Genomic DNA, 13649 nt, shown 5'->3' with positions numbered 1-13649 from the left:
GGTTCCAGTCAGGGTGACTAGTGGCACTGAAGGCCACTCTCAATGCTGATTCAGTGAAGGGAGTCATGGCTGGAATCTGTCCAGGATAACACTCATTCACACCTGAGGACAAAGCCAGGTGGTCAGGCCCCTGCCCATTGACAGCTTCTACCTCTGATTACTCACTGTGACCCTAGTAAATCCCACAGTCTTTATTACCTGCTACTTTAATATCCCAATGTCAGGCATTTTTAAGGTTCTCCAAGATGTCTCTGTGGGAGTCATACTATCTCCACTCTGGAGGGATGTCCTCTCTTATAAAAGACATTGGGGATGTGAAATGAAGAAGCTGCACACAGCTAAGCCATTGGGGATGTTTTCTGGCATCTTATCTCTACCTGTTCTTTAAACATGACAGGAAAGATATCCATAGCCAGATCCTCTTTTAATAGCTCAGGGACTCACAGAGCTGGGCCTCCACCCCACCCCACAACCTTGAGGACAGGTCTCTCACCATTGTCACCATCTAAAAAGAGGAGAGGGCATTCCAATTGCCCAGATGGGGGTGAACATGAATGGATCAGGTGTGCATCTTCCCACATCTGTCATGTCCTGGTGCTATGGTCCCATAGCCTGGACCTGGGGCCTTAGAAGGAAGTCCACAATTTCTGGTGGGAAACTGCTCAGCATCATGCTGAGTCATTTCAGACTCTCAAAGTCTTGTTCCCTTGATTGGAATGTACAAGACCAAATATTCTGTCCCTGCATTCTTACTCATTTTTGCGTCCATGGTTCTTATAAAACTGTTGCTGTATTTAGCCAACAGTGTCCAGCCTCAGCTCTTTGAGTCCCTGAGCTACTCAAAGGAGACGGTTGAGAATGAGGTGCAAGGTGTGGAAGGCATGAGGATAGGAAACCCCTCAACCAGATAGATGTGAATCCAGAAAGGAGCTGGGATCCAGTTATATTAGCAGTAGGATCTCCTCAGCATGATCACCCAGCCATGAATCTCCATGACAGACACATGTGCAAATGCATCAAGACTGGCTAATAGTCACAATGATATCTTTTCTTTTTTAAATCTGATAACATCTTCTTCCCAATGACACGTGGATACTTAGAAAACAAAGAAAATGTGAAAAATAAGAACAAAGAAAATCAACTGTAAGTCTACTACATGGACCATTGGATGATTTAGGTTATTTTTTTCCCTCTGCTTTTCAAACATATCAGGAACATTTTCCCTTATTATCAATAAATATGCATCTAAGATGATTTTGAGTAGAAGAATATTTCTTGGTGCAAAAATTGTTCATTTCCCCTTTTCTCCACTATTTTTTATTGTTGTAAAATGCCCATAACATAAAATTTACCTTGTTAACCATATTAAAAGCATATAAATTTCTTTTATGATCTTGCATTCTTGAAGAATAAAAGCTCTTTTGTTTTAGACCTTGATCTAGGTTCTATGACCTTATTAATTGTGCCTTTGGATAAATCAATCTCTTTGAGCCCAATTATGATCTTTTAAAAAGATGAAGGTGGGATCCCTGGGTGGCGCAGCGGTTTGGCGCCTGCCTTTGGCCCAGGGCGCGGTCCTGGATATCCGGGATCGAATCCCACGTCGGGCTCCCGGGGCATGGAGCCTGCTTCTCCCTCTGCCTGTGTCTCTGCCTCTCTCTCTCTCACTGTGTGCCTATCCTAAATAAATAAAAGTTAAAAAAAATAAAAAAAAAATAAAAAGATGAAGGCATAAAATTCATAGAAAAAAAAAACCCATGGGATAAGCTCTTTGAAATTGGTCTCGGCATAGATTTTTTTGGATTTGACTCCAAACACAAAGATAAAGAAGTGGGAACACACCAAACTAAAAAGCTTCTGAACAGCAAGGGAAACCATCTACAAAGTGAAAAGGCAATCTATAATTTAGGAGAATATATTTGCAGATCATATATCTGAGAAGTGATTAACATTCAAAAAATATAAAGAACTCATTTAACACAACAGATAAAACCTAAACAATCCAACTTAAAAATGGGGAGTAGATCTGAATAAGCATTTTCCAAAGATATCCAAGTGGCCAACGGGTACATGAAAAGGTACTCATTCATTTCATCATTCATCATCAAGGAGATGTGAATCCAAACCATACTGTGATATCATCTCACAACTGTGGGAATGGCTATTAAAAAAAAGTTAAGAAATAACAAGTATTGGTAACAATGTGGGGAAAAGGGTATCTTGTGTCCTGTTGGAAGGAATGCAAATTAGTGCAGCCACTGTGGGAAAAATTCTGGAGGTTCCTCAAAAAATTAAAAATGATTCAGTAATTTCATTTCTGGATATTTATTTGAAGGAACCAGACACTCACTTGAAAAGATATCCGTGCCCTTGTGTTCATTGCAGTTTTATTTATACTAGGCAAATAATCTGTTTCTATCAATGCATGAGTGGATAATGAAAAAGTGGGTGTATTTATACAGGGGAATATCATTCAGCCATAAAAGAGAAGGCAGTCCCACCATTTGCAATGACATGGATTGATCTTGAAGGCATTATGCTAAGCGAGACAAGTCAGACAGAGAAGGACAGATGCCACATGATTTCACTTATATGCGGAATTTAAAAACCAACAACAAACAAACTAGAACTCATGGAGAGAGCAGATGAGTGAGTACCGGAGGTGGGGAGGGGTTGTTTGGGTGTGGGGGCGGAGTGGGAAGAATGGATATAAGTGGGAAGGAAAAGCCATGCTAACTGCTTGTCTCATGGGGCTGCTGTGAGGAGCGAGGTAGGAGGAGAACCTGAGCTTCCAGGCCCTGAGTGTTTCTCTCCTCTTGTTGCTTCCACTACTTCTCTTTCCTTGCGCTATGAGAATCATCACAATAATAACAGCAGTGACCATGATAAAAGCTTGTGTTTGACAGTCTGCTCTGTACTAGGCTTTATCTGTTCTTTTTTTAATAATAAATTTATTTTTTATAATAAATTTATTTTTTATTGGTGTTCAATTTGCCAACATACAGAATAACACCCAGTGCTCATCCCGTCAAGTGCCCCCCTCAGTGCCTGTCACCCATTCACCCCCACCCCCTGCCCTCCTCCCCTTCCACCACCCCTAGTTCGTTTCCCACACATGTAAAGTTTAAACCTCACGTCATCCATGGGGGGTAGGTACAATGATTATCCCCAATTTACAGGCAAGAAAACTGAGGCATAGAGAGGAGAAACAATTTCTTACATGTCAGGTATAATCAGTGGTGAGCTGGACCTTGAACCCACGTAGCCCAGCTCTGCTGTGTAAGCTCTCATCACTCTACCTACTGATCATGAAAACCTGATTGTCCACTTCCCTCCTACTCTATTTGCTTTGTCATCTTTTTTCCTTGTTGAAGTGCTGGGTGATGCTCTCAGTGAGGCTGAGGGCTTGAGGTGTCCCCCCATTCCCCCTCATCTCCGCTAACTGTGTCTGTGCCCCTCCCCCCCTCAAACCCCTGTACCATGACAACTGTCCAAGCGGCTGGTGAAGATCTCCCCAGACAAAGAACTGAAACCCGGAGAGCAGCGACAGGCGGTGGCATTGACACATGTGGATTTCAGAGGGCACCACGGAGCACAGTCTGTGGGGGCAGAGACTGTGGGAACAAAGGCCACAGTCAGAAGGCTCAAGAAATGGAGGGAGCTAGCTGCCAGCTTGGGGGTCCAGGAGTAGAGCAGAGGAGGGTAGGGAAGGGATGGCTGCCATTGGAAGAGCTCAGGAAACTCTGGATATTTTGGGAGGAGGAAGCAGCTTCTCTTATACCCAGAAGACCATCTGTGAGCCTTATCTGTGGAATAAGATTCTTTCCCCACTGCTTGTCGGTGAGACAATCCAAACCCCAGCATGCACTCCTCAGCTTATGTCACCAATGGAGCTGGCTGGGCAGACTCACCTCTCAGTTTCTGTACAGGTCCCAGTGTCAACAGCAGCAGCACCAACATCCCTAGGGAAGAAAAACAGATGACAAAGAGAGAATAGTCAAGCTCCAGTTTCAACCAGTGTCTGCAAGGTTATTGCATCCTGGGGGGTGTTTCTGCCTGTAGCCCAGGCTTTCCAGCAGAATCCACAAGCCTCCTATAGTGAACACAGAACAAGACTCAGCTTGTCTCCTCCATCTCCCTGGACTCCCTGAGAAGTCAATCAAGATAACCATAGCCTTTATGGGACCCGAGGTGCTACATGTGAGAGGACAGAGAACACACAGACAGCTGATGTCAGAGACACAACCTAGAGACTCCAACCTCTCCCAAAGAAAGGGAGTACATCTTGAAGGAGAAACTCTTCAAATCCAAGTGTCTTGCCCATATGCATGTTCTGTGTTCTCTGGCAATAGCAGAAATATGCCTGGAGAAGGCCCCGTGCTCTCTTCTGTGGTGAGTGGGTGCCTTTTCTATTTCACATGGAGCCTCTTATGGGAGAATAGTGTGGCTAGATCCTCTGCTGTCCATATGTGGATGGAAGTGGCCCAAGCCCTCTTACTCTGTCAGGCCTAGTGCCCTCAGCTTCCCTGGGTGGTTCCCAAGTGGAGTGGGGACATCATGGCCACCTGAGTCCCAGCCTAAGGACTTGGACAAGTCCAGGGTGGGCCTTTCTGGGAACTGAGTACAGGGGAAATGCTGCATTCCCTACCAGGACCTGTCATGGTTCCCAGAGATGGCCTTTGTCCTGACTTTTCCCAGGTGGATTCTCACTGCCTGCATAACTCTTGGAATCCTGGTTGTCCTGGTGGGACAGTAAACTCCCATCCATGCTAACTGTGAGACTCCAGCTTCTTGGAGATAGCCAAGAACCACACCTGAACCAGGCCCTTTAAGGGGCTTGAGGGAAAGAGTCAGGAGAATGAAGGTGATGCCAGATAGGCAAGGTCACTTGGACAGTGAGCACCAGGGCTGTAGTAAACAGTGGGGTTGAGATCCAGTCAGGCAGCTTTGGGGCAGTGAATTTACCTTTTCTGATTCCCATGAAGGAATTATCCAGACTAAAAGAAAGTGGTGAGAATTTGCATCTGAGAAAGATCAGTGGTGGGTGAGGGCGAGTGGCTGAAGAGAGGAGCAGGTGCTGATGGGTGAAAGGTGGCAGATGTTTCTGTGTTCTTGGCCCTTGGCCTCCCACCAGGGATGCAGACCTGTGGGCCATGCCAAGTAGGGATCAGCCTCCATCTTCTGTCTCTGAGTGGTCTGGGTCAAAATAGGGCCTGGGTTGACCTCCTTGGAAGTAGGTCAGGTGTCTGGCAATAGTACCCTCTCTTTCCATCCAGTCCAGATGGCAGCCTCCTCCATTCACCTAAATCTCAGAGTATGTGTAGGGTGGTCCACATCACTCTGCCCACCCACCCTTGTACAACATCTTCCAGGTCCTAGTCATCTGCCCACAAGCCTGTGGACTAAAATTATCAGAAAGGCTCAGGGAAGAGCCTTGCATGGGAAACTAGAGACAAAGGCCAAGAAGCTGTTCACAGTGCCAGGAGGCATCTTCTCCAGGCAAGGTTGTTGGCCAGGGGCAGGGCTGGTCAGAAAAGGTAGGCCCACCTTCGAATTTCCTCCCTTCCCACATTTCTGGACAGGGTTCCTGGGTACATTCTGGCATGGCTGAGCCTTTGTGGATTCTGGGGAGGGGTGGGAAGGTCTCATCTTGGCTGCTACTGATGAAGCAGAGGAAGACAGATATTGCACTGAAACATAACATGCTGTAAGCTTGTGAAGTATCTTGAATGCTACCCTGCTGTTTTCTGAAAATAAAGTGCCATGTGTCAAAGAAGATGTTCTAAGACTGTGTGAGTGGCACGTTGGAGGTATCTGAGCCTTGAGGTTTGGAAAGGGACAGGATACCAGGTAGATGCCAGGGTGTTCTCTGATGCTTGGAGAAAGTGGGCTGAGTAATCTCAAACCGCAGGGACGAGGAGTTGGAAGGTGCAAAGTCATTCTTACCTTGACACATGTTCTCACTCTCATTCCTGAAGGCTGTCTCAGAAATAAGCTCCTGTCCTGGGCCGCACATGCAGTACTTCCCATCCATGCCCTGGCAGTCAGCATAGGCTGCACAGGACTTTCTCAATGATGGTTCACACATGTTGATGTCTGGAATACAACAAGGTGAAGGATCACTTCTCAAAGGAATAAGTTCCTACAGGGAAGAGGCCCTGGTCTCTAGTCTGACCCCATGATGAATGTTGGAAAGACACAGCTCCTAGGCAGCACTCCTGGGGGAGATCTCAGCTAGAGCCAGCTGCTCCAAAATATTGCTTACTGCTCTGCTCATCTCTGCTCTCTGGCTGGATTTGAGTCCACCTAGATTCAGGCACTGCTGTGCCTTGCATGATGGGGACAGGAAGGCCACCCTCCTCTGCAGGCCTTGTGGGGTGGACAGAGGCACTGAGTCAGGCTCCAGACCCTCCCCTGTAGTGCTGTTTGCACCACTGGAGACCTGGGGTGGTGGGCTCTAGTCAGGGTGGCAGTAGCATAGAAGGCCACCCTTGATGCTGAGGCAGCTTAGGGGCTGTCCAGAGTGATGATATGCATCATTTGCACCTGATGATAGAAACAGATGGTCAGGCCCATACTCAGAGTGGCCCAAGGTCACCTTACAATCCTCATCAAGCACTCCCCCAAATCCCAATGTCGAGCCTTTACAGGTGCCCCAGGATGTCTCTGGGGAGAATTCCCTTTAATCAGAGCCCATAATATATGAGAAATGAAGAAACAACAGGAAGATACTCCTATCTGAGTCATTGCAGGGTGGGTTCCTTGCCTCTTATCTCTTCTTGTTCTCTAAAAATGAGAGGAAAGATGCCTGTGAGCTAGGTCCCCTTTGAGTAGTTTCAGGTCCCACAGAGCTGGGGCTACACATCACTGATTAAAAATAACAGTTTAATAAGAACCAACAAGGGTGGCACGGGTGGCTCAGCGGTTTAGCGCCGCCTTCGGCCCAAGGCCTGATCCTGGAAACCCGGAATCGAGTCCCACGTCAGGCTCCCTGCATGGAGCCTGCTTCTCCCTCTGTCTGTGTCTCTGCCTCTCTCTCTGTCTCTTATGAATATATAAATAAATCTTTAAAAAAATAAGAACCAACAAGACAAGAATGCATCAAAATGCAGGGATAGAATGTTTTCTCCCAGGGCAGCCCAGGTGGCTCAGCGGTTTAGCGCCGCCTTCAGCCCAGGGTGTGATCTTGGGGACCCGGGATCGAGTCCCACGTCGGGCTCCCTGCATGGAGCCTGCTTCTCCCTCTGCCTCTCTCTCTCTCTCTCTGTCTCTCATGAATAAATAAGAAGGAGGAGAGTGGAGTTGGGGGTTGGGTGAAGGGGAGTGGGAGATACAGGCTATCCGTTATGGAATGAATAAGATATGGGAAGAAAAGGCACAGAATAAGGAATATAGTCAATGACATTGTAAGAGCAATGTGTCGATTTATGGGGATAGATGGTAGCTACACTTGTGGTGAACATAGTATAAATTTGTTGAATCGTTATGTTGTACATCTGAAGTTAATGTAACATTGTGTGTCACGTATACTTAAATAAAACAGACTTTAGAAATGTTTTCTTTAATTAGAGAGGGAGACAAACCAGGAGAGACTCCTAACTCTGGGAAGCAAACAAAGGGTTGCAGAAGGGGAGGTAGGTGGGGGGAATGGGGTGACTGGGTGACAGGCACTAAGGAGGGCATTTGATGGGATGAGCACTGGGTATTATACTATATGTTGGCAAATTGAGCTTTAATAAAATATTTAAAAAAGAAATCTTTTTTCTTTTTTAAAGTGTATTTTCATTGAAGTATAATTAACATATAGTTTTATGTTAGTTCAAGATGTACAACATAATAATTTAACAATTCTACAATGGAATATTACTCAGCCATTAGAAATGACAAATACCCACCATTTGCTTCAACATGGATGGAACTGGAGGGTATTATGCTGAGTGAAATAAGTCAATCGGAGAAGGACAAACATTATATGGTCTTATTCATTTGGGGAATATAAATAATAGTGAAAGGGAATAGATGGGAAGGGAGAAGAAATGGGTAGGAAATATCAGAAAGGGAGACAGAATATGAAGACTCCTAACTCTGGGAAACGAACTAGGGGTGGTGGAAGGGGAGGAGGACGGGGGGTGGGGGTGACTGGGTGGCGGGCACTGAGGGGGGCACTTGACGGGATGAGCACTGGGTGTTATTCTGTATGTTGGCAAATTGAACACCAATAAAAAATAAATTTATTATTAAAAAAACAATTCTAGACATTACACAGTGCTCACCATGGTGAGTGTAGTCATCACTTGTCACCAATGTTGTTATAGTATTATTGCCTCTATTCCTCATGCTGTGCTTCTCATCTCTATGACTTATTTATTTTATAGCTTTAAGCTAATCCCCTTATCTATTTTGTCCATCCCCCTGCCACCTCCCCTCTGACAACCATCAGTTTGCTCTCTGTATTTAAGAGGCTGGTTTTGTTAGTTTTATATTTTAGATTCCACATATATGTGAAATCACATGACATTTGTCTTTCTCAGTCTGACTTACTGTACTTGGCATAAGTGCAGATGGCAAGATGTCTTTTTTATGGGTAATTTTCCATTGCAGACAGATGTCACATCTTTTTTAAAAAAATATTTTATTGATTTTTAGAGAGATAGAGGGAGAGAGAGAATGAGCAGAGCAAGAGGGAGAAGCAGACTGTGTTGAGCAGGGAACCTGATGCCGGGCTTGATCCCAGGACTCTAGGATCATGACCTGAGCCAAAGGCAGACACTTAACAGACTGAGACACCCAGGTGCTCCAGATGTTGCATCTTATTTATTCTTTCATCTATGATGGACCCTTGAGTTGCTTCCATGTGTTGGCCATAGTAAATAATGCTGTAGTAAATGTTAGGGTGCATGTATCTTTTTGAATATATATGCCACATCTTCTTTATACATTAATCTGTCAAAGGACATTGTGGTTCCTTCCACAGTTGGGCTATTGTGGACATTGCTGCTATGAACATTGGAGTGCAGGTGTCCTGTCATTTCACTACATCTATATCTTTGGGGTAAATAAGTTTCTTTTGTTTTCTTTGGGTAAATACCCAGTAGTATAATTACTGGATCATATAGTATTTCTATTTTTAATTTTTTGAGGAACCTACATATAGTTTTCCACAGTGGCTACACCAGTTTCCATTCCCACTGACAGTGCATGAGGGTTCCCTTTTCTCCACATCCTCACCAATACTTAAAAACCCCTTAGTTTTATACCTGGATATGCTTCTACCACTTTATTAGTTGTAAGACTTTGGATAAGTCACTCAATCTCTTTGAGCCCAAATTTGATAATTTAAAAAATGATGCTACCTGGAAATCATAAAGTTCATGGAAGAAAACAGAGAGTAAGCTTTTTGACATTGGTGTAGGCAATGATTTTTTTGGACTTGACGCCAAAAGCAAAGGCAACAAAAGCAAAAATAGACAAGTGGGACTATATTAAACTAAAAACTTTTTTACAGCAGGGATAGCACCAAAAAAATTAAAAGGCAACCTACAATTTGGGAGAAAATATTTGCCAATCATATGTCTGATAAAGGATTAACATTAAAAATATATAAAGAATTCATACAATTCAATAGCAAAAAAACCCTTCCAAAGATTAATAATAATAATAATAATAATAATAACAGGTATAGGATTGAATAAACATTTTTCCAAAGAAGACATCCAAATAGTCAAGAGGTACGTGAAAATGTACTCAACATTGCTAAATCATCAGGGAAATGCAAATCAAAACAATAAGATATCACCGTCACCTGTCAGAATGGCTGTTATAAAAAAGACAAGGAATAACAACTGCTGGTGAGGATATAGGGAAAAGGGAATCTTGCGCACTGTTGGAGGGAATTTAAATTGGCTAACCATGACCATGAGGCAGGAGTTCCCCGTGAGCTCATTCTAGGAAGAGAGCCTGAGCTTTCAGGTTTGGGGGTCCTTTCCTCGTCTTATGAAAATAATCACAGTAATAACAGCAGTGACCATGATAATAGCTCATATTTGACAGTCTGCTCCATACCAGTCTTTACCTGTTCTGCACACACATAAACTTTAAACCTCACTCCATCCATGGGGGATAGGTACAATGATTATCCCCAATTTACAGACAAGCAAATTGAGGCATAGAGAGGAGAAATAATTTCTTACATGTCAGATGTAGTCAGTGGTGAGCTGGACCTTGAACCCACATTATCCCAGCTCTGCCCAGTTTCCAGTCTGGGCAGACTCACCTCTAGTCTTCTGGGCTGAAGCTCCTAATGGCAACAGCAGCAGCATCAAGAGTTCTAGGGCAGAAAAAAACAGCGAGAGAACAAAGAGAGGAGAGTGGAGCTCTAGTTTCAACCTCTGATGGCATGGTCATTGCCTCCTGGGGAAGTGGCTCTGGCCCTGCAGCGCAAAGCTTTCCAGCATCATCCACAAGGCTCTGGTACCTTATGTAGAATTGAGGACCAGTCCCATTACCTCCCTCTCCCTGGACTCCCTGAAGAGTCATTCACTAATGGATACCATCCTCACGGAGACTTGGTGCTACAGGTAAGGGGACAGAATATATTCAGACAGCTGATGTAAGGGACAAAACTTAGAAATGCCAGCCTCTCCCAATGGAGGGGGTAAATCTTGAAGCACAAAGTCCTTAGATTGCTGTTCTCTGCCCATAGCCAGGTTCTTTGTTCTCTGGCAGTGGCAGAAATCTACCCTGAACATTTCTCTTTCAGGAACACTTCCCCTCCCTGTTCAACATACATGTTTCATGGCCCATGAGAAGAGTGTGTATTGAGGGATCAGAGAGCCCCAATCCTGAGTCCCAGCTCACAGTGGCATTGGCTAGTCAGGAAGTCCTGGAATCACGAGATGGGGAGCTGATGACAGGTGAGGGGTGAGAACTATGGCACTGGCAGGTGGAACCACCGTCTCCTGATTAAGGAGATGTTGCACCTTTTCAGGTGCAACATCTGTGGTTTCTATGGTTCCTTCCAAGGGAGCTCCTGGCCCTCCTACAACACACTGAGGGCACAGCCTTTCCCTTTCTCTCCCAGGCTGGTCCTGAGCAATGGGTCACAGGCCTCGTGGTATGAAAACCATTGCAGGTGGGAAGGAATCTACCCCACAGGCAATCATCACCTGGCCAGCTGTTAAAGTCTGTCATTCCATTCATGAGAGGCAATGAACCCTATGAAAACCTTTTAATATCTCAGGGCCTTTACAGGATTTTCCTATAATGTGCCCAGCATTAAAAAAAATCATGTTCCACACATCAGATGATAAGAATGTGGTTATTTTCACAACCAGGAAACAAATTACAACCAATGAGGACAATATATAGGAACACTTAATTTGCTATGTATCAGGTATTATCCTAAGCATGAAAGGATAGAAAGGCTAATCAGAATTAAGCTGACCTTCCCATTATGCATCTTTATTGCCCTTTCAACCACCCAAAGCCTATGGACTAAAGGATGATGTTTTTCTTAGCTCATTAGCATTTTCAGAGAGTTTGGTTATATACCCTTGTGAAAAACACAGTATAGGTGACAGGACGGTTAATTTCATGTATCAATTTGGCGGTAATTTCATGTACCACAGCACGCAGGCATTTGGTCAAACACTAGTTTAGATTTGTTGTGTGGATGTTTGAGGAGGGGCAAGACGGCAGAAGAGTAGGGTCCCCAAATCACCTGTCCCCACCAAATTACCTAGATAACCTCCAAATCATCCTGAAAATCTACGAATTCGGCCTAAGATTTAAAGAGAGACCCGCTGGAATGCTACAGTGAGAAGAGTTTGCGCTTCTATCAAGGTAGGAAGACGGGGAAAAAGAAATAAAGAAACAAAAGGCTTCCAAGGGGGAGGGGCCCCACGAGGAGCCGGGCTGAGGCCAGGGCGAGTGTCCCCAGGACAGGAGATCCCCGTCCTGGAGAAGCAGGAGCTGCACCAACCTTCCCGGGGGAAAGGATCCGACCTCCCCCCGGACAGGCAGAGGCCGGGAGGGCCCAGTACCAGGAGGACGCTCCTGCCCCGAGCTGAGCAGATCAGCGGCCCCACCCCCGGAGCATCCAGGCCCTGCAGACGGAGAGCTCCGGAGTTACCGTGGGAGCTGAATCCAGGTTTCCAGAGCTGCAGCCGCCACTGGGGTTGTTCCTCCTGGGACCTCACAGGGTAAACAACCCCCATTGAGCCCTGCACCAGGCAGGGGCAGAGCAGCTCCCCCAAGTGCTAACACCTGAAAATCAGCACAACAGGCCCCTCCTCCAGAAGACCAGCTAGAAGGACAAGCTCCAGGGGAAGTCAAGGGACTTAAAGTATACAGAATCAGAAGATACTCCCCGTGTTTTTTTTTTTTCTTTTTGTTGTGTGGATGTTTTTTGGATGAAATTAATAGTTAAATAGTAGACTCTGAGTAAAGCAGATTACCCTCCATAATGTGGGTAGGCCTCCTCCAATCAGTTGAAGACCTTAGGAGGAAAAAGACTGACTTCCTCTGAGGAAGAAGGCATTCTGCTTCCAGATTGACTTCAAACTTGAGATGTAACATCAAGTCTTCCTGGGGTCCCAGCTTGCTGGCCTGCACTGCAGGATATTAACTTCCCAACCTCCACAATCTTATAAACCAATTCCTTAAAATGAATGAATCTCTCTCTCTCTCTCTCTCTCTCTCTCTCTCTCTCACACACACACCTCACACACACACACACACACACACACACACACACACTATATTGGTTATGTTTCTCTGGAGAAACTGGACCAATAGAGGTAGTAAAATGAGAAGTCTTTGTTGGATGGGCTCTGGGAATAAATTTTACTGATTTTCTCCTTTGAGACAATATAAATGAGCCAATATTCTTCTTAAAATCTTTTCCCTTTGTCCTTTATAGAAAGTGGGAAAACAAATCAGATCATCAAGAACACAGAATATTCTCTAACTGGATAGAGTTCCCAGATAGCTCTAGTAATCTGTCATTATTGTTATAATTCTACCTACCTGGGAGCAGTAGATTTCTGTTTTTCATGGTGCAAGACACCAGCAAGCTCAAGCACGGAGGACGTCTGGTCTTGGTCTGCGTGTGTTACAAAAACTTCCTGTTTTAAGTCTTATTTGGCCTCCAGAGGATCTGACATAGGAAACCACTGGTCTAGATCCTTTCTTTCCCGATAATCTGTCCTATGATTAACTTCTCAGAAACTCACTTCTGTTTTTAAAAGTATTTGCATAGCATTACTGGGTGTTTGTATTGAAAGCCTCCTTGAAGGTGGTTTTTAAATCTTTGTGGTATGGGAAGATGTGATCCTGTGTATTATAAGAACTTCCCAATGTGAAGAATTACTCTGCTGCTCTTTCTACCCCATGAAGACCTTGGATTAGAGTGAACAGAATTATCTATTTAGTATTTGTTAAAAGACAGTTTTTGAAAAAACATTTTATTTATTTATTTTAGAGAGAGAGAGAGAGAGAGAGAGAGCAAGTGTGAGAGAGACCCTATGTGAGCAGGGGGAGATGCAGAGGGAGAGGGAAGGAAGAGAATCTCAAGCAGACTACGTGCTGAGCTTGGAGCCCTACACAAGGCTGGATTCCAAAACTCCAAGATCATGGCCTGAGCAGAAATC

The 13649-nt window shown here is 44.7% G+C and overlaps 1 protein-coding gene across 3 annotated transcripts in view; it reads right to left on the bottom strand.

The window, feature by feature from the left end:
- LOC484897 (adhesion G protein-coupled receptor E2-like) overlaps window positions 1–13236 on the bottom strand; it is a 30353-nt gene extending 17117 nt beyond the window's left edge. Inside the window, exons 1-5 of one of the 3 annotated variants that reach the window (XM_038567031.1) lie at window positions 13027–13235; window positions 10274–10327; window positions 5947–6096; window positions 3912–3962; window positions 3480–3614 (exon numbers count right to left, since the gene is read on the bottom strand). In XM_038567031.1, coding sequence (XP_038422959.1) covers window positions 3480–3614; window positions 3912–3962; window positions 5947–6096; window positions 10274–10327; window positions 13027–13054 — 418 coding nt within the window. In that variant the 5' untranslated portion in view covers window positions 13055–13235. Of the gene's footprint in view, window positions 1–3479; window positions 3615–3911; window positions 3963–5946; window positions 6097–10273; window positions 10328–13026 lie in introns of all 3 variants that reach the window. The other 2 variants (XM_038567030.1, XM_038567032.1) reach the window with 2 other exon arrangements.
- Window positions 13237–13649: the final 413 nt, after the last annotated feature.

Source organism: Canis lupus, chromosome 20 (assembly GCF_011100685.1).
Source record: "Canis lupus familiaris isolate Mischka breed German Shepherd chromosome 20, alternate assembly UU_Cfam_GSD_1.0, whole genome shotgun sequence".
NCBI lineage: Eukaryota > Metazoa > Chordata > Mammalia > Carnivora > Canidae > Canis > Canis lupus.
Note: the sequence above shows the minus strand (reverse complement) of the source record. Positions and strands in the feature narration are given on the sequence as shown.